This window comes from Scylla paramamosain, chromosome 8 (assembly GCF_035594125.1).
Source record: "Scylla paramamosain isolate STU-SP2022 chromosome 8, ASM3559412v1, whole genome shotgun sequence".
Lineage (NCBI taxonomy): Eukaryota > Metazoa > Arthropoda > Malacostraca > Decapoda > Portunidae > Scylla > Scylla paramamosain.
Window position 1 is genome coordinate 29,772,040 of NC_087158.1, and position 27,115 is coordinate 29,799,154.

At 44.3% G+C, this 27,115-nt stretch overlaps 2 protein-coding genes across 3 annotated transcripts in view; both read left to right on the forward strand.

Moving 5' to 3' along the window:
* The window catches only part of LOC135103122 (carbohydrate sulfotransferase 1-like), a 44,373-nt gene extending 23,330 nt beyond the window's left edge, over nucleotides 1-21,043 (forward strand). Inside the window, exons 1-5 of one of the 2 annotated variants that reach the window (XM_064009166.1) lie at nucleotides 3,237-3,461; nucleotides 18,004-18,174; nucleotides 19,206-19,330; nucleotides 19,562-19,726; nucleotides 19,881-21,043. In XM_064009166.1, the coding sequence (XP_063865236.1) occupies nucleotides 18,069-18,174; nucleotides 19,206-19,330; nucleotides 19,562-19,726; nucleotides 19,881-20,630 (1,146 nt within the window). In that variant the 5' untranslated portion in view covers nucleotides 3,237-3,461; nucleotides 18,004-18,068 and the 3' untranslated portion in view covers nucleotides 20,631-21,043. Of the gene's footprint in view, nucleotides 1-3,236; nucleotides 3,462-18,003; nucleotides 18,175-19,205; nucleotides 19,331-19,561; nucleotides 19,727-19,880 lie in introns of those variants that run through there. The other variant, XM_064009167.1, reaches the window with a different exon arrangement.
* Nucleotides 21,044-22,834: 1,791 nt separating this feature from the next.
* LOC135103123 (uncharacterized) lies at nucleotides 22,835-26,372 on the forward strand. The gene is made up of 2 exons (XM_064009169.1): nucleotides 22,835-24,623; nucleotides 25,098-26,372. The coding sequence occupies exons 1-2, from the start codon at nucleotides 24,373-24,375 to the stop codon at nucleotides 25,897-25,899; spliced, it is 1,053 nt and encodes a 350-aa protein (XP_063865239.1). The 5' UTR covers nucleotides 22,835-24,372; the 3' UTR covers nucleotides 25,900-26,372.
* The last annotated feature ends 743 nt before the right edge of the window (nucleotides 26,373-27,115 follow it).

Here is a 27,115-nt window from a genome sequence, read left to right on the forward strand (position 1 = left end):
GTATGAAAGGAGAGACAACCTTGGTGGGAGGAGGAGGAAGAGGAGGAGGAGGAGGAGGAGGAGGAGGAGGAGACTTAGAAGGAAAGGAGAAAAGAAAGCAGAGGGGAGGGGGAAGAAGTGAGGGGTTTAAGAGAATCACCGACGAAGGAAGAAAGAACAGACAGACAAGCAGACAAACAGAAAAAATATATATTATGAAGAGAGAAATGAAGAAAATTTCGATAAGAACATTAAACAAAAAAGAGAGAAAATGTAAAATGAGACAGAAAAAGTTGAGATGGAGAGAAAGAAATACTATGAAAAGTAGAACATTTTTTCTCTTTCATCTCTCTCTCTCTCTCTCTCTCTCTCTCTCTCTCTCTCTCTCTCTCTCTCTCTCTCTCTCTCTCTCTCTCTCTCTTCCAATCTTTTCTTTATCACAACATGCCGTTCTTTCATTTTTGCTTTTTTTTTCATCATTCTCTTATTCACTTCTTCTCTATATATATCCCTCCTCCTCCTCCTCCTCCTCCTCCTCCGTCAGTGTGATATTAAGCTGGTAAGGAAAGCTTATCAGCATAAGCAAATACTCTTAGGTCAAAGGAGGAAGAGAAGAGGAGGAGGAGGAGGAGGAAGGAAGGAGGGAAGAGAAGAAATACAGGAGGTGATGAAAAGGAAGAAGAGAAGGAGGGAAGGATGAGGCTGAAATTAGTTAAGATTAGAGAGAGGAAGGAAGGAAGGAAAGAGAAGAAGGGAAGACGAGAGGCGGTGAATGAAGAAAGAGAGAAGAAGAAGGAGAGAAGGAAGATTAGGATTAGAGGAAGGAGGGAGTGGAGGAACAGAGGAGAGGCAAGAAAATTATAGAAAAAGCTGAAGACAGAAGCGAGAGAGAGAGAGAGAGAGAGAGAGAGAGAGAGAGAGAGAGAGAGAGAGAGAGAGAGAGAGAGAGAGAATGGAAAAGTTAAGGACAGCACAGAAAGGAAAGGAAAGAAGAGAAAGAGAAGGAATAAAATTAGAAATACCAAGGAAGGGAGAAAAGAAGTGAAGACAAAATGAGACGTAAGAAAAGAAAAAAGAAAAAAAGAAAAATAGAAGACATGAAAATAGTGAATGGAGAAAGTGATGCTGGAAAATAAGAAAATACGAGAGAGAGAGAGAGAGAGAGAGAGAGAGAGAGAGAGAGAGAGAGAGAGAGAGAGAGAGAGAGAGAGGGGGGAGGGAGGAGGAAGCTGGATACATTACCATATTATACAGGGTCGATTTCCTTTCTCTCTCTCTCTCTCTCTCTCTCTCTCTCTCTCTCTCTCTCTCTCTCTCTCTCCCCTACTACTACTACTACTACTGCTACTACTACTACTACTATTAGTTTCTCATGTTAATAATGTAGGAATCTCATTAATTTGTCACTAAAACCATAACACCATCTTTAAAAACCCGTAACTTCAAATAGAGCCTTTTAAATGCAGCGGATGTGCGGTACAGAAATGTTTTAGAATATGGTCCTTCATAACATACACTACTGTTTCCGCGTCTTATCTCGGCAATTTTCAGCAGGCTCTAGTAAAAGTTGCTAGGGTTTACAAGTGTTGCCATGATTCTAATGATAATTTTGGCTTTTGCATCTCATCTCGGCAATTTTTAGCAGGCTCTAGTAAAAGTTGCTAGGATTTACAAGTGTTGCCATGATATTAGTGATAATTTTAGCTTCTGTATCTCATCTCGGCAATTTCTAACAGGCTCTAGTAAAAGTTATTAGGGTTTACAAGTGTTTTCATGATTCAGGTGGTAATATTAGTTTCTGCATCTCATCTCGGCAATTTTTAGCAGGTTCTAGTAAAACTTATTAGGGTTTACAAGTGTTTTTCATGATTCAGGTGGTAATATTAGTTTCTGTATCTCATCTCGGCAATTTTTAGGACGCTCTAGTAAAAGTTATTAGGGTTTACAAGTGTTTTTCATGATTCAGGTGGTAATATTAGTTTCTGCATCACATCTCGGCAACTTTTAGCAGGCTCTAGTAAAAGTTATTGAGGAATAAGGTACAAGAATAATTGTAGTAATAGTCTAATAAGAATTCTGAATCGTTTATGGGGAAAAATCCATAAAAATACCTGATTAATAATTTCTCTGGGCTTTGAAAATGGTCCTTGTGTTGAGAAGGAGGAAGAGGAGGAGGAGGAAGCCGGAAAAAGAGTTAAGATGATGAAAATGATAAGAAAGATGAGAGGCGGATGATAGATGAAAGATCAAATACCGAAGAATGACGAAGTAAGTATAGATGATGAAAAATGAAGAAAGAGTGAGGAGGAAAATCTGAACACAGTAAAGAGAATAAGAAAGAAGACAATCTTAAAAGAAAGACCAGAAGAATAAGAGATGAAAAGTATAGGTGAGGAAAAAAAAAGAGAGAGAAAGAGAAGGAACACGTGAACACAGTAAAGAGAATAAGAAAGTAGGCTATAATAAAAGAAAAAGCAGAGAAAAGAGATGAAAGACGAGGAAAGTGGCAAAAGTGGAGTCTAGAAAGAGCCTGGGGGGAAAACGAGGAACAAGAAAATGAGGAGACGAACGAAACTAAAGTAAAATCTAATATACAAGAGGGAGAAATGCACCGGCCTAATCTCCAGCATTGCCTGATAACGTCCCGTGACCAGAGGGAGAGAGAGAGAGATAAGATAAGAACACATTAGCTGACTGATAAGGAAACCACCACCACCACCACCACCACCACTACTACTTACCACCACTACCACTACCACTACCACCACTACCAAAGGGAAAGAAAGATGATGTTAGCTTACCACTACCACCACCACTAACACCACCACTACTAACACAGGGAAGAGAGGAAGATAAGGTTACTCTTTCATATATATATATATATATATATATATATATATATATATATATATATATATATATATATATATATATATATATATATATATATATATATATATATATATATATATATATATATATATATATATATATATATATATATATATATATATATATATATATATATATATATTTATTTTTTTTTTTTTTTTTTTTTTTTATGCTAATTATATTCGATCTGGGTGGGGATTGAATTACCATTATTATCATCATTTTTTTTTTCTTCTGCCTTGTAATCTCTCATCATTTCTCAATCCCTCTCTTCCTCCCTCCTCCATCACCTCTCGCATCTCCTGTCCTCTTATCAGTTCCACATCCCACTGTTCTCCCACTTGCTCTCCCACGTATTCCTTCCTAACCTCACCACCTCAACATTCACCTGCTCCTCACCCTACCATCAAGTGCTCGACCATCACCGCACTACCCTTCCCCGCCTTCCCCTTCCCTTCCCTGCCCGCTCTTTCCGCCCTTGACTTAGTTACTATCGTCACTCACACTCGCAACGCTCTGCCACTCACACACGCGTCAGTCGGTCCTCCGCTCAACACAGAAACACGTCGAGGCTTCGGGACTTCACTTAGGTAAGGCTAGTTATTGGGAATGCTCCACAAGCTCAGGAAAAGTGGATGGTTTAGAATAAAGTACACTGTAATGCCACTTAGATATTTTGAGGTATAAAGGCTAGAAAATCATTTATCCATTAGTAAAGTAAGGTTAGTTAAAGGTGATTCCTCCATAAGCTAAGAGAAGGAGAATTGATTTGGGATAAGGTCTCCCTCTTCTCCTTTCCCCATGTACATACGAGTCTTCACTTGTTTCTCTCCCTTCCATCTACCTGTGACTCCATCCTTTGCAGGTCTACCACCGCTCCAGGTGTAAAGGCAAGGGAATAATGTATCCACTTAAGGTTAGGAACTGTTACTCCATAAATTAAGGAAATGAGGAGCGTTTAAGAATTAAGTACAGACAAGCTATGGACGATTGTCAAGGAAAGGGGGAGTGATTTGGAATACGATGAAGTCAAGTAAGCATTTTGACGTGTAAAGGCAAGGAAGTCGTGTATGCATTAGATATGAATACCTTGTCATCTTATCAGGTTGTAGATAAGGTGTATTAGGAGAGATCACGGGTAGAGACACCGCTAAAAGATTGGGTATTACATGTTTCTGGTTCTGTACAGCGCTGTGAGTGTATGACAGAAGGTATAAGGAGATGTATCATGCTTATAATACACAATAACGATATATATTTTTTTTTAAAGTAATATTTGTTTTTTTATGCGCATGAATATGGTTTTCACTTATCGTAGGCTTTGACTCTACTTTTGAGGCGTAAAGAAAGATAAGAATGAAGGCAGAGAAAGGAAAACGAAGAAGGGATTGAAAGAGATGGAAGAAGAGATGTTGAAAGGGAAACGGAAAGGAAGAAAGGATGAAGGAAGGAAGTGAAAAAGAGATAAGGAAAAGGTGTATATGTAAGGAAAAAAGTGAGTGACGTACAAGTTAGAGATAAGCTATTAGAAGTGAAAGGAAGTCGCTCGTCATCAGAAGGAGAATGAGACAGTGAATGGGTAATTAAGATCAAGCGAAGGGAACTGACGAAGGGAAGGAGGAAAGAAGGTGAGAGGGAAAGATAGCTATTGTGATTATGTTGTTGTTGTTGCTGTTGTTGTTGGTGGTGGTGGTGGTGGTGGTGGTAGAGAGTTATTGTTTATCTTTTTGTTAGTGTTATTGATGTACACACACACACACACACACACACACACACACACACACACACACACACACACACACACACACACGAAGACGAATCAGGAGAGGAGAGAAAAAACAAGAAAAATTATACCTTTAATTCCCTTAAGTGGCTCAGAGAGAAAGAGAGAGAGAGAGAGAGAGAGAGAGAGAGAGAGAGAGAGAGAGAGAGAGAGAGAGAGAGAGAGAGAGAGTAAATGAAATTGGCTAGAAATCAAGTGTTGGAACTCTTCCCTATCGTCCTTTCCCCTTCTCCTCCTCCTCCTCCTCCTCCTCCTCTTCCACTTCCTTCGCCTCCGCCCGGTCTTCCTCTCTTCCTCTTCCTCTTCCCTTGCCTCTTATCCTTTCCTTCTTTCTCCCCTCCTCCTCTTTCATGCTTTCCCTCTCTCTTCTCTCCTCACCTCCTCCTCTTCCTCCTTATTCTCTTTCTCTTCTTATCCCCTCTTATCCTCTTCCCTGTCCTCCTCCACTTCTTCCTCTTAATCTTCCTACTCCTCCTTCTTCTTATTCTCTTTGCTGATCTCGTTTCTTTCCCTCCTCTTCCTCCTCTTCCTCTTTCTCCTCCGCCTCCGCCTTCGCCGTGGCACCCTTCCGCCTCTTCCTTCCTCTCGTCCCGCCCTCCTCCCGCCTCGCTCCCCTGCCGTGTTATCTTGCCCTCCTCACACTACCAAGCGTGAAGATACCTCCCGCTCCTCCTCCCTCTCGCGGCCGTGAGAGAAAACAGGAAATAAGATGCTGCGGTGTGTGTGTGTGTGTGTGTGTGTGTGTGTGTGTGTTAAAGGTAGTATAATTTGAACTACTACTATTACTACTGCTGCTATTGTTGCTGCTGCGATTATTGAACGTACGAATTGTTAAATGTAATTACCTATTTAGAAATTAGTGGTTATTTATAAAAGGTAGTGTGCATGCAGTGAGAAATTATACGTGCGAAATTTAAACTACTACTACTACTACTACTATTACTACTACTACTACTCTCATCATCATTCTCTTACCCTTCCTCCTTTCGCTCACCATCTCCATTCACTCATTCATTCAACCTTTCTCCTCTTTTTTTTTCCCCTTCCTTCCCCAATCCCTCTTCATCTATCCTATCTCCTAAACAATTCTCCCTCTCTTCTTTCCCTTCTCATCAGTTCTTTCACTCATTCTCCACTCCTCTTTCCTCAACATACCACCTTATCCCTTATTTCCTTCCCCACCTCCTCCTCCTCCTCCTCCTCCTCCTCTTCCCCCTCAAGAGGCCTGTGGCTTGCTCTCGAGGGAAGGAAGGAGAGCGAGTTCCCATAATAAAAGAAAACGATACGCAGACTTTTCGAACGATAACTTTGGTATTTTCTTCACAATAACTTTGACACGTAATAAAGAGTATTGATTTATAGGCTTGGAACTACACCAGGAGGAGGAGGAGGAGGAGGGGAGAGAAGATGAAGGGAACTGACCCATCTATCTATCTTTCTTCCTTCATTTTTGTCTAACTTTTCATCTCATTACTGCTTTATTAAGATTTATTGTTGTTATTGCTGTTGTTGTTGTTGTTGTTGTTGTTGTTTTGCGTTTCCTTTGTTACTTGTTGCGTTCTGTCACCTTCTTCCATCTTCTTTCCTTTCCTTCTCACTTCCTCTTTTAATTACTTCTCTCCATGTCATTTTCTGTATTTCCCAGTCAACATCTCTCTCTCTCTCTCTCTCTCTCTCTCTCTCTATCTCTCTCTCTCTCTCTCTCTCTCTCTCTAAAGGTACAGGGGCTTCGGGTTTTAATTAAGCCCTGACAGAGGTGGCAGGGTAGGTGAGTGAGCCACAGCGAATAAGAGGAAAAAACAGAAAAACTAAAGAAATGGGGTGAGGAAAAGAGAAGTCAAGGAGAAAGAGGAGATAGAAAATAAGGAATGAGGGTGAGGAAAAGAGAAGATAAGAAGAAAGGGGAGACAGAAAAGAAGGAAGGTGGCAAGGAAGAGAGAAGAGAAGAAAGAGGAAGAGGAGAAAGACTGATTGAAGGATGGAAGAGGAGGGAGAGAAGTAAATTACAGAGGAGAGATAAAGGAAGGCTGGATAAAATGAGAGAAGAGGAGGAGGAGGAGGAGGAGGGTGAAGAAGAAGAATATGAAGAACGAAAAGAAACAGAACAACAACAAGAACAGCAAGTTGTAGTAGCAGCAGTAGTAGTAGTAGTAGTAGTAGTAGTAGTAGTAGTAGTAGCAGTAGTAGTAGTAGAAGAAAAAACAAGAACGAGGAGGAGGAGGAGGAAGAGGAGGAGGAGGATTAATGAAAGGAGGGAAGGAAGGGGACGAAGAAAGAGAAATAAGAGTAAAGAAGATTAACGCTCCGTAATAATATATTCTGAAATGTGAGGGTGGAGAGAGAGAGAGAGAGAGAGAGAGAGAGAGAGAGAGAGAGAGAGAGAGAGAGAGAGAGAGAGAGAGAAACACACAAAGGAAAATAAAAAAAGAGGGAGAAATTAGAAGAAATATAAATCAACGATGATGAATAAAGAGGAGGAGGAGGAGGAGCAGAAGGAGGTGGAGAGAAAGAACAACCCTCTAATTACTTCTTTCATCTCCCTCCTTCATCGATTCCTTTTGCATTCTCTTTACATAACATTATTGCCTCTCTCTCTCTCTCTCTCTCTCTCTCTCTCTCTCTCTCTCTCTCTCTCTCTCTCTCTCTCTCTCTCTCTCTCTCTTTTAGCACTGAGGAAAATATTCATGTTTATTTAGTGAGGAAATATATTGCATTCACTCAAAAAAATACTCATTGATTCACTGTAGTTTTATTCTGTAAACTTATTTTTTTTATCAACAAACGACATAGAGACATGCCACATAAATTTCTAACGTATTTCAGACTAACGTATTTCAAAGTCCCTCTTAGTATATAGTAGAAATTATAATACATATATAATACAAACAATCAAGTAATAAAAATGAGGGTAAAACTACAGCTAATAGACACACTAGATTAAGAAATGTTCAATGTATATTATCAAGAAATACAAAAAGTTTTCAAATACGTCAGTGAATACCGTAGATTTTTGTGGCGTAAACTTGCTCTATTTCCTATCAACAAACGACAGAGACAGTAGCATATTATAATTTCTAATCTCATATAGACACAAAGCTCTTCTTAGTACGAAGTAACAAGAATATGATAAAGTTACAACATACATTCAAGTAAACACGATACATTCCCTCAAAACAAAAACAAAAAAAGATAAAATTCAAATTAACAGATAAGATAATGAATTTTGCAGTTTAAAGTACGTAATGAATACTGATATAGTAACCTCACATTTTTTTCTTTTCTCTCGGCTAAGTAATAAAGGAGAGATAGAAAAAGCAAGCGGAGGAATAAGAGGCAATTACCCGCTTAATTACTGTCTGCTTAAGAGAGGAAGGCGATGTCTAGAGAGCGTAACACGGCGAGAAACTTTTGCCTCACCAAGGACGGAGGCAAACAGTGCATGAATAGAAGAAGGAGGACGAGGGAGAGGAGGAGGAGGAAAAAAGAAGAAAAGTGCAGGAGTGGAGGAGGAGGAGAAAAAGTTGGGAGGAAGAGCAGGAAGAGAAGAGGAGATTGACTGATTGATTGCTTTAAAACGCCATAAAGAAGAAGGGAAGAGAAAGGCGAAGAAACAGAAGGGAAAAGAGAAGGGATGGGGAGATGAACAAGGAGCAAGAACTCTCCCTGATTTTCATACAATTTCACAACACAACAGTCACACACTCTCTGCTTCCTAACTTCCCCGTCACTCACTGTCCCGTGCCGCCTTAGTGCATTGAGTCATCTAAGTATCTAGGCGGAAGGGGGTGGGGGAAGTTTACATAGCTGGCTGATGTACGCCAGGTCTTCACTACAGTACCTCCGTCCATCCCCTCTGTCTCTCCCTCCCTCCCTCCCTCCCTCCCTCCTGCGGTAACCCTTGTTCTCTTGTTCTTAAAGTGGAGTTGTCGTTTATAAAGATTTAAGATGCTCCCGAGTGCTTCGCTGGGAGCTACACACACACACACACACACACACACACACACACACACGCTCGAAGTAGTGAGGCTCCTCAGGTCAGTCTTGTGTCGCGTGTTTAGTCTTCATAAGGTTATACAAGAATATATTAGCGTGTTTCATTAAGGATCTGTTTCTTCTCTTTCCTGTGACACACTTTCAAGAACGCAGGGAGGGCTATATAGGTCACAGAAAAGGGAACACTATTTTTTTTTTATTCATATATTTGTGATGGTGTGTTTGGAATGCTATTGTATGTATAAGTATTAAATCTTTTCCGTGAGTCTATTGAGCCATTATATACCAATTCATATTTTCAATCGTTTTATATTTATTATCTGGCTTTTTAACACTAATTATAGCCCCATGTGATATAAAAGCATTGCTATTACCGTAGAATTTTATACTTCCGTACGCTATAAAACTAGTCATTATCATTATTATTACCATCAGCACTTCGCAACAGCATTTCACCATTAAACCACCACACAGCATCACTCCTCATAATCCACTCCAACCCCACACCCTTCCTTAAGACACCATCACACTTCCTTATGCACCGGTACGACACCAGAAGCCAAGCCAATGCATCCCAAACTCCCCCTGCCTCGGTCCATCTATTCCTGTAACATGAAAGCAATAATCTTCGGGCTCTAAAGGACTTACACAGCGCACGCCTGGCCTCGAGATCCGGGGGCCGTGTAAGCAATGAGCATCACTTCAGGATACAAAGCCTCCTTCCGCCTTCACGACCAGCGGGAGGCTCACGGGCCGAAACTTCACGGAGAAAAGACTTGAGAGACAATCATGAAGTTGCGCAATACCACGCAAGTTTCGCCCGGGAATAGAAAACGGGGTGTAAGTTCAGAACGTGAGCGCTAACTGAAATATTTCTCGCTTACAACGATGTGATGAACTGGTGGGTAAGAGAGAGAGAGAGAGAGAGAGAGAGAGATGGGGGGAAAGAGGAGTTTCCTTTCTTTAGTCATGCAGTGTAAGCAGCCCTCTCTCTCTCTCTCTCTCTCTCTCTCTCTCTCTCTCTCTCTCTCTCTCTCTCTCTCTCTCTCTCTCTCTCTCTCTCTCTCTCTCGTTCTTATCACGTATCTCTCCACCATTCACTCCCTCTCGCCCTCCCTCAGTCCTTCACGCCTCCCTACCGTTATCTCCTGCACCTTTCCCTCCTTAAGACACTTTTGACTCGCTCGCCTGTTATGTAAGACGCGGAAAAATCATAATTAGACCCTTCTCAACCTCCTCCTCCTCCTCCTCCTCTTCTTGTTTCTTCGTCCCCACCTGCACCGTCAGCGAACACCTTCAAGACGCCCTCCGTTCATTCTCTTCCCTCCCTCCTCCCCTTGGCCTCCTTTGTGGTGGTGGTGGTGGTGGTGGTGGTAGTGGTGGTGGTGTGGCTCGTAAATCATCAGTAATAAAGAGCAAAATATATATTATCAATTCCCGCGCCGTGAGTTTTGGCGTCCGTGGTGGTAATGAGGCCAGCCTATCTTGCTTCCATAAGTCATTGTTGCCTGCGCGCGCGCGTGCAAGCAACCACGTACGCACACCTCGACTCGCTTCCTTCCTCCTCTTTCTGACTCCTGGCTGGCCTCCTTCCCTATCTGCCTTCAGTTTTCCCCCTTCCTTATCTTTCCACCTTTTTCTCAAGCCCTACTACATATTCCCTCATTCACTCCCTTCCTTCCTTCCTTCCTTCCTTCCTTCCTTCCTTCATCCCTTTCCTAGTATGCCAAATTCTCCCTCCTTTCTTCCCTTCACGTCTCCAGGCACAAGTATTTCTCTCTTCCTCTCTTCCTTCCTCCATACCTCCTCCCTTCCTTTCCCTCATACCCTTCCGCCTCATTCCTACTCTCTAATCTTAGTCTACATGCTCTCTCCACTCCGTTCCTGCCTCCCTCTTTCTTCCTATCTCCCTTGCCTGTCTACCTCGTTCTTCCTATCTCCCTGCCGCCTTGCCTTGCCTTTTATGTTGCCACTCTACGTCGACCTGAGCTAAATTATCGGATTTACGTGGGTGGCTGCCGAAGTGAGGGCGTTCTCATACCTTCTTCCCTAACCCCCGGCGGAGCGAGAGGCTACAGACGACTTTCCCCTAGGAGAATGTAAGGGAAGGGTTTACAAGGAGGAGGAGGAGGAGGAGGAGGAGGAGGAGGAGGAGGAGGAGTATTTGCGAGCTTCACTGATACACGAATTCAATACATTTTTTTTTAATTGATTTTTATGTGTACTCTTTACTTATCTCTTCTTTTTTTTATCTAATTTGATCTTTACATATTTCATTTGATCTGTTTCTCTATCCATTCTTTACTTTATTTCATTTGATATTTATTTCTTTACTTATTCTTCATTTACTTATGAATTGATTTTATTTATTTTTTCTTTACTCGTGCTCAATAAATGAACGAAAGAAAAAGAGTTCGGAAAAAGTAATATGAAAGGGATGATAGAAAAGTAACTTAATTATCGCTCCATGCAAGGTGAGGGTGAGGAGAGAGAGAGAGAGAGAGAGAGAGAGAGAGAGAGAGAGAGAGAGAGAGAGAGAGAGAGAGAGAGAGAGAGAGAGAGAGAGAGAGAGAGAGAGAGAGAGAGAGAGAGAGAGAGAGAGAGAGAGAGAAAGGCGTGGTGGTTCATTAGAGGGAGTTAAAGTTTGTTATTTTGTGAAGTGCTTTTTTTCTTATTATTTTGCTTTATTTTCTTCCTCACCAAGACAAGGGAGAGAGAGAGAGAGAGAGAGAGAGAGAGAGAGAGAGAAAAGAGAGAGAGAGAGAGAGAGAGAAGAGAAATCCTGTACGAGGCAAGGCGAGGCAAGGCAATTTTTTCATACACAAGAACATAAAACAAGAGTTAATGCGTCTTTTTCACACATGTTTGCGTGGAATTACCCTTGAGACTTAAAGCATCGGTCCTAGGCGGTGCCCCGTGCACTGCCTCAGATCTGGAAGGGCAAACTATCCCACAAACTGTCCCTTTTTTCTTCTTTCACGCGCACTCCTCACTTTGTCCTATTAGAAGTGTTTTGTAGTTGATCATATGCTTCTGCTAAATTAGGATGGTGCCTCCTAAAAAGGGCTTTGATAAGGCATTTAGTAATCTCCCTACAGCATCCGACCGTCGCCAGGATTCGAGCCCGTGTGCCTGAGAAATCCTTGGCCCCAAAGCGAGCGCGGTTCCACTGTACCACGACGGCTAGAGTCAACATTGCCTATTCAGCAGTCGAACCCACACTCGAGGACCTGATACGTGGAATTATTCAAAATACTCAAAGGATCAGAAAATACCAGTGCAGACGACTAGCTTACGGTTGATTATATACCTGTAATACTATTCCTAGTATTAATACTCTAGGCCTATCGTCATCAGCCTAACCCACCCGCGATGACCTGATAGAAGTGTTCAAAAAATTAAAAGGATTACATATCATAAATGTAGAAGACTGAATACTGTTGCTTATATTATACGTCTATCACTAGTAACCCACCCTCGAGGCCCTGCTGAGGACTCGCCCCCCCCACAACGAGCAGCCCACCACGCCCCACCACCACCACCACGGGTCTCTGTCAGGGCTCGCCAGAAGACTCGGATCCCTGATGGCTATTGCCTCAGGGACACCTAATCACGGCCTTCTCGGGCTCCTGACTTATTACGTTTTCTTGGGAGCCCGACTTCGCTTTTTCGTCTTCTTTTTCCTGCGAATAGGATTTCCAGGAATTTTTAATGAAGGGTTCGACGCATCCAGCGGCTGAACGGGCTGATTAACGGAGTAACGCGGGTGGCTATTCATTCTATTCATTTCTATTCATCTAATTCACGCGTCCACTGCAAAGACTCTCAGTGTTGTGAAACTTTCCTGCGGCTGCCTGGGGATGTTTCTATTTATATTTCTCCCCCCTGCATTTCGTCATTTTCTTTTTCTTTGCTTGTGTTTAGGTTCGTTATACCTTTTGCTGTTTTTCATCTCTCGTGGGTTACAACAAAACGACGGTGGGTTCTGCGACAACAAAACGACGGTGGGTTCTGCGAAGTTATTACCACGGCTGCAGACAAAACACATCCTCTTTACACCATTACAAACAGACCCCCAGGTGGAGTTGTAGTGTTATATCGAAACACTCATGTAAAATAGTTAGAGATGACACTGAATGTACATCGTGAGTCAGCTTAGTGAGGCAGGACAAGCACGCGAGGCACCAGCACCAGCACCCTCACCTCTACACTGCTAAAGTCACCATAAAAGAACAAAGAAAGAACAAAGAACAACATCATTATTAGCCATTACGAGTTTGATAATTTGCACCATCTAAAGTATGACATGCAGGGAAGTAAAGATGAAGGCTCCTCTCCACTCACCAGGACGGAGTGAGTAATACTTGGTAAGGACCCATAGCCTCTGGACGGCCACCATCCAGGGAGTCTAATAACTACGCTGGGCTCGCCGTGCACGTAACCTTCACCGTGCAGGCATGACGCGCACGCCGCCCGCCTCCAGGCACGGCCAATCGATGCCAGCACGACGGGGACGGGAGGTTCGCACGGTAGGACAGAAAAATGCTATGAACTCACTCAGGCAAGATAATGTTCTCGTCTTGCACGAAATGAAACTACAAGACCTTGCCCGGCGGTCCACACCAACGACGACGCAACGCAGTAAAGAATCCAATGTCTGCTTCCTCCTAAAAATAAACCTTACGAGCGTCTCCTTCCTGCTGGAATATAAAATTAATAATCTCCATAAACGCGTGGTTCCTGCCAAGGGAAATAAAACTCAGATGTGAGTGCGTGCGCGCCTGCTTAAGGAATAAAGTTTATGAATGTAGGTATTCCTCCTGCAAAGGTCTTGGAAACAGCGTGCCTCGTTCGTAAGAATATGCAGCATTATATCATTGTCTCTCCCATTAAGTGTATCTGTGTAAATGTATCCTTCCTGCTAGCAAAACTGATATTGATGAATGTCTTTCCTTCACGAAAAAAAAAAAAACAATGGAGAAAATAAGAAAACCGTTCTCCCTAAGTTATTATAAACTATACACTGCTTTTTTCAGAAAATCGACGATATAAACATTTATTTTCCCCTGAATTTAAAGAATACCTACTTTATTAATTGTATTTCTTGCTTTATTTGCTTTTGATAGGAAGATAAATAGTTGAAATGAACTGACACAATCTGATAAATACCTGAGTAAATACTTCATTAAATTAACATAAACCAACATCTTGGGAAAACCTGTTTCCCTGGTAACAGTTCATAAACAAACACTACAGGTAAACGAAGCTAATACACAACACCTGCTTCCCTCCAGATAATACCAAACACGAGCTGCGGGATTCACACTCACCAAACGCACAATTCCTTGCACCGCCTCTGCCCTGGGTGGCTGGGAGGGAGAGAGGGGGGATGGGTGCTAATACGCGGCGGCCGTAACTTTCCTTGCCTGCTGTGGCGGGAGTGAGGTGGGGTGGCGCGCGTCCTGATGACCAGCTGTGTCTCTGCAGGTTTAATTATCAGCCGTCGCCACCTCGAACAGCCTTCTAGCTAACGACTCCTCGGCAGCTTCCACCTCGTTCCTGCGATAATTGTGAGCGATAAAGTTTGCGGCAGACGTTAATATTGCCAGGAGGAGATGAGGGAGATTTCTTCAATTGTACCCCAAGACATTTCCGTTGATACTGCCGCACGGCGAGTCTGCATTGCGGGGGGAAGGAAGGAAGGACGAGTGGATAGGTGGATAGGTCGCTCTCAAGTCGCTTCCTAACCTTTCCTCTTAATGCTGATGAGTTCCACAGTTATCGGGGCGGCATCTCCTCCTTCTCGCAACTTTCCCGGCGTCAAGTTGAGGCATCAATCACTCACACCATTCATCAGGGCGCTACGAGTCACTGAGCGCCACGGCGAGGTATTCATTCAGTCATCCATTTTATTTCGTTCAAGTCGCCACGAGTTTGTGATATTACGATGCTTCAGTGATTCAACAAGCGCCAGTACCGAGCATCAGTCACTTGTCTACCAGTCAGTGTCACTGTTTATCTTACATTTGAATGAATAACTGGGCTATACTCAGCACGCATAAATTAGACTATTGAGCTCTTATTTAAGGTATACTCAGATAACCTGGAAGACGATGGAAGATACGGGAATAAAAAAAAAAAAATTAAACGATATCCACCTGACAAGCCTATTAGGCTACTTACGCAATCACCTAACTGTTTATGTAGTCACCTAACTGTAGGCTATCCGGTACACGCAAATTTACCTGTCGAACACTTATTAAAGGGATACTTACATTGAGAGACAATAAGCGCAATCTCGAAAATAAGGAAGGAAAGCAAACTACATGATCACTGAGACTATTAGGCAGAGCGCCCGCCAGCAAAACAAGCCTTTCGTAACGAGGTTTGATTACTTGCGTGGGAAACAAAAGAATTGTGAGGTATAGATGTAGGTTACCTTCAGACAATCTTGTCAGTCACTACAATACCACACGGACACTCGCTTATGATATGAAGGAAAAGAATAATAATAGAAAAATACGGGAAATAGGAAATACGGTACATTCACTCCTATCGTTAGCAACATTTTTTTTTCTCTCTATTTTTGGTTGTAAAACCGTTTCCGCAGTGCACCAGGGCTGGGACCGTACCCCATAACGAAGGACTTCGATTTGGCATTAAGGAACCGTTACCCAGAGTACATACCCATCCTACCCTTGAACCGTGGTTAGGATGCGAACCCGTGCGTGCCCCCACTGTACCACGGCGACGCGCATCATTATTCACAAAACAATAGATGTTCATGATAAGAACAAAAATGGTGTGAAATAGGCACAATAACTTACGTCACGTCCTCTTTCCTGCTGCCGTCCTCACACAGGTCTTCTTTTCCTACGTACGCTCACACTTCACATTGTCAACGGATCTGCTCACTGTTCACACTTAAGTAATACACCTTCCTGCCTATATCACCACTAAAAGCATCGGTTGACGTTCTGCTGAGTGGCGCTTTAAACAGAAACCCGCGAAGTGCAGGGTATAATCTCGACATTAGGCTACATCTCCATTACTTTATCAAGCGTATTTGTACCGTGTCCCTTTATTATATATATATTTTTTTTATTCTAATAATATTCGCTTCAACGCACCCCAAATTATCCTATTATCGTATATTAGCATAAAAGGATTAGTCAAAGTACGGCACTTTCGTCGATGTACGATAGGTCGTCCTCCCTGCTGAGTATTTGCATAATTATATTGTTTCTTGATACGTAGTACAACATGAAGCAAACATAAAAGTGATTATGTGTACCAGTAATCTAGACTAATTTAATTCATACCTGTTTAATCAAGAAAGTATTTTATGATTTTTTTTTTTTATTCTTCTCACCATAAAGTTTTATTTTTCTTCCCTGGACTGAAAGTATAAGCTCCCTCATCCTCTTTGGCCGGGAGGTAAACAAACAAAGGAAGGCTGCCGAAGCTATCAATGAAAGCTTCAAGAGAGAGTAACTGGAAGCCAATCAGCTGAGTGGACTCCTCCTCTCCCCCTTCCCATTCCCCTTCCTTCCTTCCTTCAAGTCCTTCCTTCAAGTCTCTCCTTCCTCGTCTCCCCTCTTCGTCCCACCTCCTCTCCTCCTTACCATACTTCTCTACCTTCCACCCCATTCCTCAAAACCTCCTCCTCCCCTCCTCACCATTCTTCTCCATTTATCCTATTTCCTATTCCTTCTGTTCCCCTTCTCCCTTCTTTAGACTCCCTCTTCGTCCCCTATTATCTCCTCCCTACAATGCCTTTCTACCTTCCTCCCCTTCCCTCAAACCTCCTCGCCCCCTCACCATCCTTCTCCATTTATCTCACCTCCTTCACGTTTTTTTTTTCTTTTCTTTTTCTTCCGAGCTTTCTTCCCCTTTCCTCCTCTTCTCTCAAGTCTCCTCCTCCTAGTTCCTATCTTCCCCCCTGCATAGTTCCCCTTTCCTACTCTCATCCATCCTTGTCCCCATCTCCTCCACCATCCTTTTCCTCTCCATCATCTTTCTCCAGTATCTTCCTCCTCGTCTTCTTGTCTCCTCCATTCATTCCTACTTTCCTTCTTCTCTCCCCCAAGTCTTGCCTCACTGTCTTCACTCACTCTTTCCTCCATCTTCGTCACCTTTTTCCCTTCAGATCATCTCTTTCTGTCTGTTCCTACCCACTTTCCTCTTCCTCCTCCTCTTTCTTCGTCTTCCCCATTTTCTCTTTATCTTTCTCCACCTTTCTTTTCTTCTCCTGTCCTCCGAATCTCCTCACCACCTTTTCTCCATCTTCCTATTCTTCCCAATCTTCCCAGTCTCCCTTCTATTTTTTTTTTTTTTTCATCCTAATCTCACCACCACTTTTCACAGCCTTTCCTTTCTTCTTCAACCTTTCCAGTTTCCCCACCGTCCTCTTCATCCCCAGACTTTTTTTTTTTTTTTTAGCTTTCCCACCACTTTTCCCCTACCCTCTTCTCCAGTCCCCATCTCCTCACCACCTCCTCTTCTTCCTTCCCCGTCCCCCCGTAGTCTCGCTTCATTCCCTCCACTTACCTCCAATGAAGGGGACAGACGGCCATGAAAACGGAATTGTAGGAATCTCGCCGAGGCGCCCCTCACTTGGCTCCGCGAGGCACAGGAGGAGAATGGCGCGACGAGACGAAAGAATCACGTTACTCCTTTGATTTCTCCAGGATGGTTATCGCGACGTGCAGGACTTGAGCGTTGCAAGGCTGCTGGGGGTGGGGGATGTGTCGTGGTATGGCTGCGTTCATCTGGAATGGACTTTTTTTTAGTTCTTTTTGTTGTATCTGTGTGTGTGTGTGTGTGTGTGTGTGTGTGTGTAACAAACTTAATAGCAATAGCATGATATTTATATACTCACATAACAGAAAATTAATGACTAACAAATTTTTTCTTTTTCATTAACCAAAACCACACCATCTTAAACAAACCCATTTCACAACTTTAACCACCAAGAAGAGACGGAGAGACAGACACAACACGAGAGGGAAACAGATTTCCCTTCACTCCGCTGTCACCACCTGATCATTTCTCATCTGACTAAAACGATGAAAGAAGAGATTTTAAGAATACCCAACTCCTGCTTCATAAGAGTTCGCATTACCCTCTATTAGCCATCATTAACCATTATTAGGCGCGGCTTAAGAGGTTCTCGGGTCTTAGCAGCGCATGTAATGAAAGGCCTCAGCGTATACAAGACCTGAATAGGCTTTTGCTTCCCACACATCGAGACTTTAATGTAAGTCTTGAAATCATTTACTTTATCATGTGCGTGTTTGACCTTATTACTCTCTCTCTCTCTCTCTCTCTCTCTCACCAAGCGCCTCCTCCGTCAGGTGGGTGGCAGCGCGGGGGATGGTGTCCCAGGGGAACAGCCACGCCCACGCCCGCTGAGGAGGTGATGGCGCGCCGCCGCTGGCTGGTGGTGGGCCTGGGGATGGTGCTGGGCGGCTACCTGGCACTCGCCGCTCTCACACACCTAGCTGCCCTCCCACAGTCTCCCAGAGGTGTGTAGACGTGTTATGGCTGCGTTCATCTGTAATGGATTTTTTTTTAGTTCTTTTTTATTGTGTGTGTGTGTGTGTGTGTGTCTGTGTGTGTGTGCTCCTTCTCTGCATCACTTACGAATTTAAAATTAACGCATGAACTATCGTCTGACTGATACATATAAACTAACAACTGTCTAACTACCAAAAAACCTGAAACCCTCAATGAATCGAACATACGAGTACTTCTAGCAAACCTGTCACATTTCCACACTGTTCCCTGTCCAACACCACAACCCTGACATTGCAAGGACTAATATGAAATAATAACTTTGGGCTGCAACCGGCGCCGAGCATAACACGGGGGACATAAATGAAAAAAGCTGTTTGCTCTCTGAAGACTGCGAGGCGATCGACCTGAGATGAGTTTTAACTTTTTCCTCTCCTCTCTTTTCTTTTAATTTCTTGCCTCGGAAGCTTCCCTCCACCTTGGGTTGAAATAATTTTGCCGGCTGTGTCAACTGTATGGTTTTTCGCTTTTCATTAATTCATGATTAATATGAAGGAACACGTGCTGATTTATAACTTATATTTATGAATTTTTTTTTTATTCCACTAACTCTTGTTTTTTTTTATGGATTTATACTTACAGGTCTCTCTCTCTCTCTCTCTCTCTCTCTCTCTCTCTCTCTCTCTCTCTCTCTCTCTCTCTCTCTCTCTCTTTCTCTATTCCCCACTCCCCACCCGACTCCCCAATATAACTCATTGCTCTCCATTTCCCTCCCTGTTAATAATAATCCGTCAGTAACATACCCAGTTAACTACCAAATTACGTACCATTTGACTGTTTACGCGGTAGGAGAGAAAAAGAGAGAGAGAACACACACGCACTATCTATCTATCTATCTATCTATCAATGGAGATGGCTGTAGAACAAGAAAATAAGTCTCAGAGTGGTTAGTAGTTAAGAAAAGATTGTCCAAACATCAGTGAAAGGGTTGGTGAAGGCGTCACTGAGGAGGATGTGGTGTGAGCTGTGTCATGTGTTGCAGGAGAGGGTGAGGGCAGCGGCTGGGAGGGGAAATACACGCTGCCGTCCCTGGAGGAAGTGATTCAGTCCGTGCATGACCTCGATGTTCAGCGCGTCCTTCGTATGTACAGCGCCCAGCACCAACAGGTATGTAAGCATACACACACACACACACACACACACACACACACACACACACACACACACACACACACACACACACACGAATTAAAACTAATAGTATGTATTATGATTCACAGGCCCTGCTAACAATGATATTTTCAAACTACAAAATACGTGTTCCTATTAAAAGATTGACCACAGTGTGCTATACAGCACGTAACACAACCTTATCCCCCAAAACCCCTGTGGTTCCAGGTGCCGGCCTCCACACCCCCCGTGAGGGTGCTGGTCTCCTCCACGTGGCGCAGCGGCTCCACCTTGCTGGGGGAGGTTTTGGCGGCGCACCCCGGGGCGTATTATCACTACGAGCCACTCATGCCCTACGGCCTCCAGCAGCTGGGGCCCACGCAGAGCAACCAGGTACCTCGGAGTCTGTGTATCGTGAAAACAATGAGTACTATGTAGCATTTTTCTCTTATACATGTATGTGTTTACCTTCCTATGTGATGTTGCTGTGCAGAGAGCGTCATATGAAATGCAGTAGGTGCTGTACTTACGGCCGTTTCTGTGGCAGAACGAGGTGGAGGGGCTGCTGCGCGGGCTGCTGCGGTGCGAGTACCAGCTGGCGGACGACTACCTCAAATTCGCCTTCGTCAACCACGACATGTTCATGCGCAACTCGCGCCTGTGGTCCATGTGCAGCGCCATGCCTCGCACCAAGTGTTACACACCCGACACCCTGGCGCGCCTCTGCTCTCTATTCCCAGTGCACGTCATGAAGGTGGTGAGGGCGCGCCTGCAGCTCCTGGCGCCCCTCCTCTCTGATCCTCGCGTGCGCCTGGTGTGGCTGGTGCGGGACCCTCGTGCCGTCATGAACTCTCGGACCTCAAGCGTCACCTGGTGCCAGACTCGTGCCTGCAGCGACCCGGGATACTTGTGCTCCGACCTGACCGCGGACTTCAGCACGTACCTGGTGCTGAAGGAGACCCATCCGGACCAGGTGATGCTGCTCAGGTACGAGGACTTGGCTCGCAACCCGTACGAGAAGAGCCGAGAGGTGCTCACCTTCGCAGGGCTCACCTTTCATCGCCAGGTGAAGGAATACCTGGACGACCACCTTACCTCAGACGAGGACGAGCCCTGGAGCACCCGCCACGATCCCAGGACGCGCGTCGCCCGCTGGATGAAGGTCATGGGGTTTGAGGACGTTGTGAGGACTCAGTACCACTGCCACAGCATCATGAAGAGCCTCGGGTACAGACTGTTCACCTCCAAGGCAGACATGGACACCGGGAACGCCGTTGGTTTGTTAAACCTTCCATAAAGTAGCTCCTCCTTTCCACCTGTAGACTCGAGCGATCGCCCTCCAGTCCCTGGCGGCACGAGGCTTCCCTTTGTACCTCTGTCATATCGACCAACAAAGTCAGTGACACCTGTACTAAAATGACCCTTGTCATGCACAGTATTAGACAAGAGAAAGTCGTGCATGAAGACTGTGCATGAAACAAGAAAGTTATATGAATATGATGGCACTCGTGTATGGGTGTCGCTGATTCATCAAGACTCCCTATCATATCTACCAAGTGTTTCGCACCTTAGCGTAGATTTTGCACCGTACTGTTTATAATGGTCATGTGTCTGTGATAAGAATCCTCATCTTGTTCTCAGTGGACATGTATGAGATATATTTTCATGTGTAAGAGGAAATACAAAAATTATGAAAACAATCTGAAGAAATAACTTTTTATTCCTTACGTAGCTTTTTTTTTTTTCTTGCTTCCTTCTATTTTGACTAGTAAGTGATCTGGTTGGTAGTGAACAGGAGCCACAGCGTGAAAAGGCTGAAATATGCAGGACCGCTCTAGGCTGGGAAGGAAGCGCTTTGACCACTTTACACGCACGCACGCGTATCTCAGATAAACAGGAATTAACAAAAGATTCGTACCAACAGTTTCTAAAATAAAAATGAGAGTAACTACAGAAATGATGAAAATAATGGATCACCAAGATCTCTGATGATTGATCTTAACCTAGGTGTAGCAGTAACAAGAAAGCCAAGCTGCTGAAGGAGGGTGGTGAGGACGAGGCGCCACCATCCCTTGCGTCCTTCATGGCATAGTCACCTCCGCATCCGCACAGCGCGAGGATTACCCACATGACCTTTGACGCGCTCGGTATTCAGGAACACCTTTCTGACGCTGACATTTATGTAATTTGTGTCGCAGTGTTTCGATTTTGCGTTGACACAGTAAGAGGATGTTCGTATAGTTCACGACATCGTGAGGCTTTTTTTGGTACGCGTATACAAAGTCCAGATTGGTGGTATTGAGAGACGCTTTATCCTCATCCAGGGTCCCGACGGCCATGCCCACGGAACGGCCGGTGACGGCGTCCACGTTGGGGTCTCCACCTACCCCCGGCACACTGACCTCAGAGGTGAGGAACGCCGTCTCCTGCATCAGAGAGACGACGCCCTCTTTGTCCAGAGTGGCTGTGTTCAGGCTGTGGTTGGCCGCCCCACGCACGCCACTGGAGCCGTTCACCGCAGCGGTACTGGTCATGACGTCTTTCATCACTGCAGCGTTTTGTTCCCCGTGATTGGCGGTCAAGCCCACCGCACTGACGGTAGAGCCGTTGATTATAACGCTGCCTTCCTCTGCAGTCGGGAACACATCCACCGAACTGGTCACTGCTTGAACAACAGAGGTTTTCTCCCCCTTGTCGGTGACCGTGCTCACGTCCAGAGTCTTGGAGGTGGACTCAGACAGAGTGGCGCTGTCCATCTTGCCCTCCACGGTCTTGAGCTGAACAGTGCTGCTGGAGCTTCCCTTCGTGTTGCCCATGTTTACACTGATGGTAGTGACGTCCACAGGGCCTCCAGGATGCTTGCCGTCTTGAGGGGCCGCGTCACTTAAAATTTCACTTTCATTATCTGAAGGTGAAAGTGTGGAGGGGGAGGTCAGTGGGGCCAGTGGAAGTTCCTCGAGCGATTGCTGCTCGTCAGGGTCTGGCTCAGTGCGTAGATGCTCCCCGTTGGCCCGCGCACCTCCTATTCTCGCGGGCACGCTCCCACCCCACAACATTACAAGTATAAGAAGAAAAATAGACCGCATTTGTGACGGATAAAATAAAATTGATAAAGTGAGACAGTTAAAAAAAAAATTACAGAGTTCTTGGTTCTTTCTCCGGTTACCCTGATGCCCACCTGACGCCATGCAACGCTGTGCACACGGCTCACCCGTCCACGAGGCTATGTGGGCCGCGAAGGAGGGAGTGTGGCAGCGGTTATTTTGGTGCAAGGGAGTAAAAGTTGTGCTGCTGTGGGAGACCAGTCCTTATTTGTAGCTGTTTACATGAATCTTATTCATCGTACAGTGGGAAGTAATGTGATGACAATAAAAGGTTTTAATTAAAGTTAAGTTAGGTATACATGATGAACAGATATAATAGATTAATAAATGTAGCTCCACAGTTTGTGAAATACTTACACTAATGTTACCGCCCTAAATTAATTTACTTTTTTAGAAGGCAAAATACGAATATGTCTTCCCTGCATCACGAGTATGGCGGAAGACCAGTAGGTTCCGCGGTAAGGTGCTGCACTCGTCGCCAAAAGGTTGCGAGTTCGATCCCTGCACATGGCAGATGCTTTGACCAGGGAAATGGCGCTTCCCCAGCTCCCCAGCAGCAGCCCCTCACCATGCAACATTCTTTACTACAGCGCTGTATGATCTCAAGTGTCTAGAGCAAAATAATACTCCTCACTCACTGACATGACTACAAGCAACCACGTGCCTGCACCAATAAATATCCTCGCTGAAAGTAAGAGTGAAGTGGGAGGCGGGGTCGGGGGTCGTATGGATTAGTTGAGAAAAGAAGGAACACTGAAACAAAAATAACAAAAACTCTTGTTGCACATGCTACAGTAACGTTAAAACTACCGAAATCCCAAGAGCGAATAGACCTATTATGCAAAGACAAGGAAATTAATAACCAAAACAAATCACTAACTATTCCGTCATAATACGCCAGATATTCGATATGGAGATGAAACATTCAAGGCTGTGAGGTATGAGGGAGTCTGCGTTCCTCGCGTGACCTTTGCAAGTGGGACTGCGGGAAGGTGGAGTAAGAGTAAGGCAGTGTCAGTGTGAGTCTCGTCCCATCTCACCACATCCACTCGGCCGCGGCAAACTCCCTCCCCTCAATAGAAAACGCCGCGAAACTCGACCATAAAACATTACACGTGATACACGGAGCGATGAAGTCTTCAGTGAGGCAAGTACACTAATGGCCACTAATAGATGAGTGAGAGACGGACAAGTGTGAGGAGGCGAGAGAGACTGTGTGGAAAAAGCGACAGAGAGGTCAACATCCACCACCGATTCGTAAAACAGACATCACTCAGTTTCAACGCTCGTACTGCGGTAACTTTTCCAATACTTCGCTCATGTGTTGCCTCGTGAGGAATGCTTGGGGGCGAGGAGGGTGATCGGGAGTGAGTTCTCGAAATAATCGATAAACACCTTAACGTCTCTACTCATTGTGGGATTTTGGTGTGACCGTCAAAATTCACCTTAGTTCATCAACGTGCTTGTCCGTTTCATTCACGCAGAATACAGTACTATTATGTAGCAGCAATATTTTGGAGAAGAAGAATGCCAGCATCACAACAACGGACATGCCGAACAAACACTATTCTTGATATTCAAAATGTCACACTCTCAGTAGTCATATTTTAATGAATTGTCCCACTAATAGTAGCTACGATTACTTATTCTTTTCGCCTTTGTTCACTTCTTTCCCTCTCTCAGTAACAGTATTATTAACGGCAGTGTCCTTAGAGTGTCACATGCCCTCTTTATGCTATCAAGATTCATACCAAGTGCCGTCCATAACTTCTGATCCCTCACTACCTGGGCTACCATGGTTGCTACTCTTGTCACCCAACGTAGCAACACTTCCAACTCCTAGCCTACAACATTGATAAGTAACGCATCGATCGCCCTTACCACTACTAACACAACAACACCAGCTAAAAAGTCCCTACTACTACTACTACTAGAATGAATACCATACTGGATTACCCTCTGCACTTCCCTGGGAGCAACACAACACTGCCTTGGGCACAGACGGGAATGTCCTTGGCTGTGGTGCTGGTGGCTCTCATGGTGCTGGTGCTGAGTTGCTGTGGTGCCGCTGCTCTCTTCCTGGCCGCCTGCTGCGGGAACAGGAGGAGAGACACCGTGGCTGAGAGTGGAGACTCCCGCTGGTTGCCTGGAATAGGTCTGATTGACTACGTCCCCGTTTCCAACAGGTGAGGCATTGAAGGATCACACCACACGTGTCCAGGTGTGATGATTGTTTCCCGCGTGTGCTGCAGATGAGATTGTGTCCAGGTTATGTCCAGCAGGTGAGATAGTTGTTACTCTCATATCCAACAGGTAAAATAGCCACTGCTCCCATTTCCAGAAGGTGAAAAGTCATTGTTTCCATGTCCCCCCTCATGTCCAGCAGGTGAAGTAGTCATTGCTACCGTGTCCAGCAAGAGAAATAGTCACTGCTCCCATGTCCAGCCAGTGAAGTAGTCATTGTTCCCATGTCCAGCAGGTTAAATAGTCATTGTTACCGTATTCAGCAGGTGAAACAGTCATCGTTCCCATGTCCAGCATGTGAAATAGTCACTGTTCCCATGTCCAGCAGACAAAACACAAGTTCTGCAGCCCTTCCTCCATTACTTTGTCCTCCCTCGGCAGTCATTTCACCGCAACCTCTCGTTTTGTCTTTCCAGGTCGTCGGTTCGGGTGTCTCTCGTGTTGTCTGACAGCATGCAAGACCTGGAGGGAGGCGCAGACGAGTCCCACACCCCTGCCATCAGTGCCAGCCATGTCTCCCAGCAGTCGCCGTCACGCCCACAACTGTACAGGGCAGGGGCAGCGGCATCCACACAACATCTTTACACTGCTGCTGTTTCGCCTGAAAAGGACGTTCGTGTCTCACATTCAGCGGAAGCGTCCCCACCGAGATTCGTCTCCCAAGCGTCCGTGAACTCTTCAGAATACAATAAAGACCAAGAGCTTATTGAGGGAGACTTTAAAGCAGCTCTTGAGACTGCGCAGCAACCGATTAATCTCATTAGGTCCTCCCTTTACTCGCGGTCACCACCCATACCACTGCATCCATTAACGTCCACTACGCCTTCGTCACTGCCATTTGCTTCCTCGCCGACATCTGGGGAATTTTTTACTATTATTAGTACTGGCAAAAATAGCAATGCACCACCACCATCATCAACACCACCACCACTAGCACCTTCACCACCATTATCAACACCACTAACACTACTAGCACCTCCACCAACATCATCAACACCACCACTAGCACTTCCACCAACTTCATCATCAACACCACCACCACCACAAGCACCTCCACCACCATCATCAACAAAACCACCACCACTAGTAACTCCACCACCTTCACTACCAGCACATCACACTGACCATGTCTCGTTAAAAACTCTCACGTCGCCGTCTCAAGGAGAAAGGTGGTCCATCCTTCCTCGTCTGGGACACCCTAACAATAAAAGCAAGTGAGATTGACCGTTTTCCTAGATGCTGAGGACCCGTACTCATCCTGGCGGAAAATGAACAGTCGTCTTCATTTTGGTGTTATCTATGCAATGCCCCTAACGTATAATATACGACTTTTATACTTCAGCGAATTCCTCAATTTGAAACTCTCGAGGACGCTTGTGAACCGCTTGAGGGTCTGTCTATCGGTATATCCTGGTGAGGCCTTGCTGGGTTCTATGCGGTCACGCTTTGTGATAATGCTTAAGTCTAACAGGCCACAGAAAGCCCGAGAAAAGGTGACACACAGCGGCAGTGTTCCCGAGGAGCCCCTGGCACTGTCTATACGTCGCCGGGCGATGAGACTGAAACCAGACTTTGGAGGCGCACACTACTGCCGAAGAACACGCAAGCACTGCTGTGTTTTTGACATTTCCATACTTTATACATCAGATGAATAAAGAAGAATCCTTTATAGCAGAGGAAAATGCCACAGCATCCATGTTTGATTCCAGTCCTCTTTACATTTATATATATATATATATATATATATATATATATATATATATATATATATATATATATATATATATATATATATATATATATATATATATATATATATATATATATATATATATATATATATATATATATATATATATATATATATATATATATATAACGTTTAAAATTTATTGAATAATTTACTGTGATAGCAGTAGCCCATCACTAAGAAAACACGGACACTGCACCGAGTTCATGGAGATGGGAACAGAATCAGGCCGATTCAGAAGTAAAGGTAGTAAAAAGTTGGCATCACTGTGCCTCTCCATGTAACAGGCGATTCGTGACGTACGGTGTAAGAGAAAATACCGCTGAACAACAAAAAGGCGATGAATTCTTCCTTTGACTCACTCTGCTCCACTTATGTCTTTAACAGTTCTCTTGGAGATATTAAACATAAAGAAAAGACATATAAAGTTCAGTTATTCATTTGTAAAACCACGAAGAAAATTAATAAGAGCAATATATTCTTACTAACTTGTACAGGGGAAAAATAGTAATCTATATTTGCGTATCACTGCCTAAAAATTTATATCTGCGAGAATAAAACTTACTTAGTGTACGTTAAATAGCTACGTTTTCTATGAAAAGCTTTAAGATGAAAACAAGACCGATAACTATACTATTCTAATGTTCATAAAAACTTCCACTTCCAATAATCTGTGACTAAATG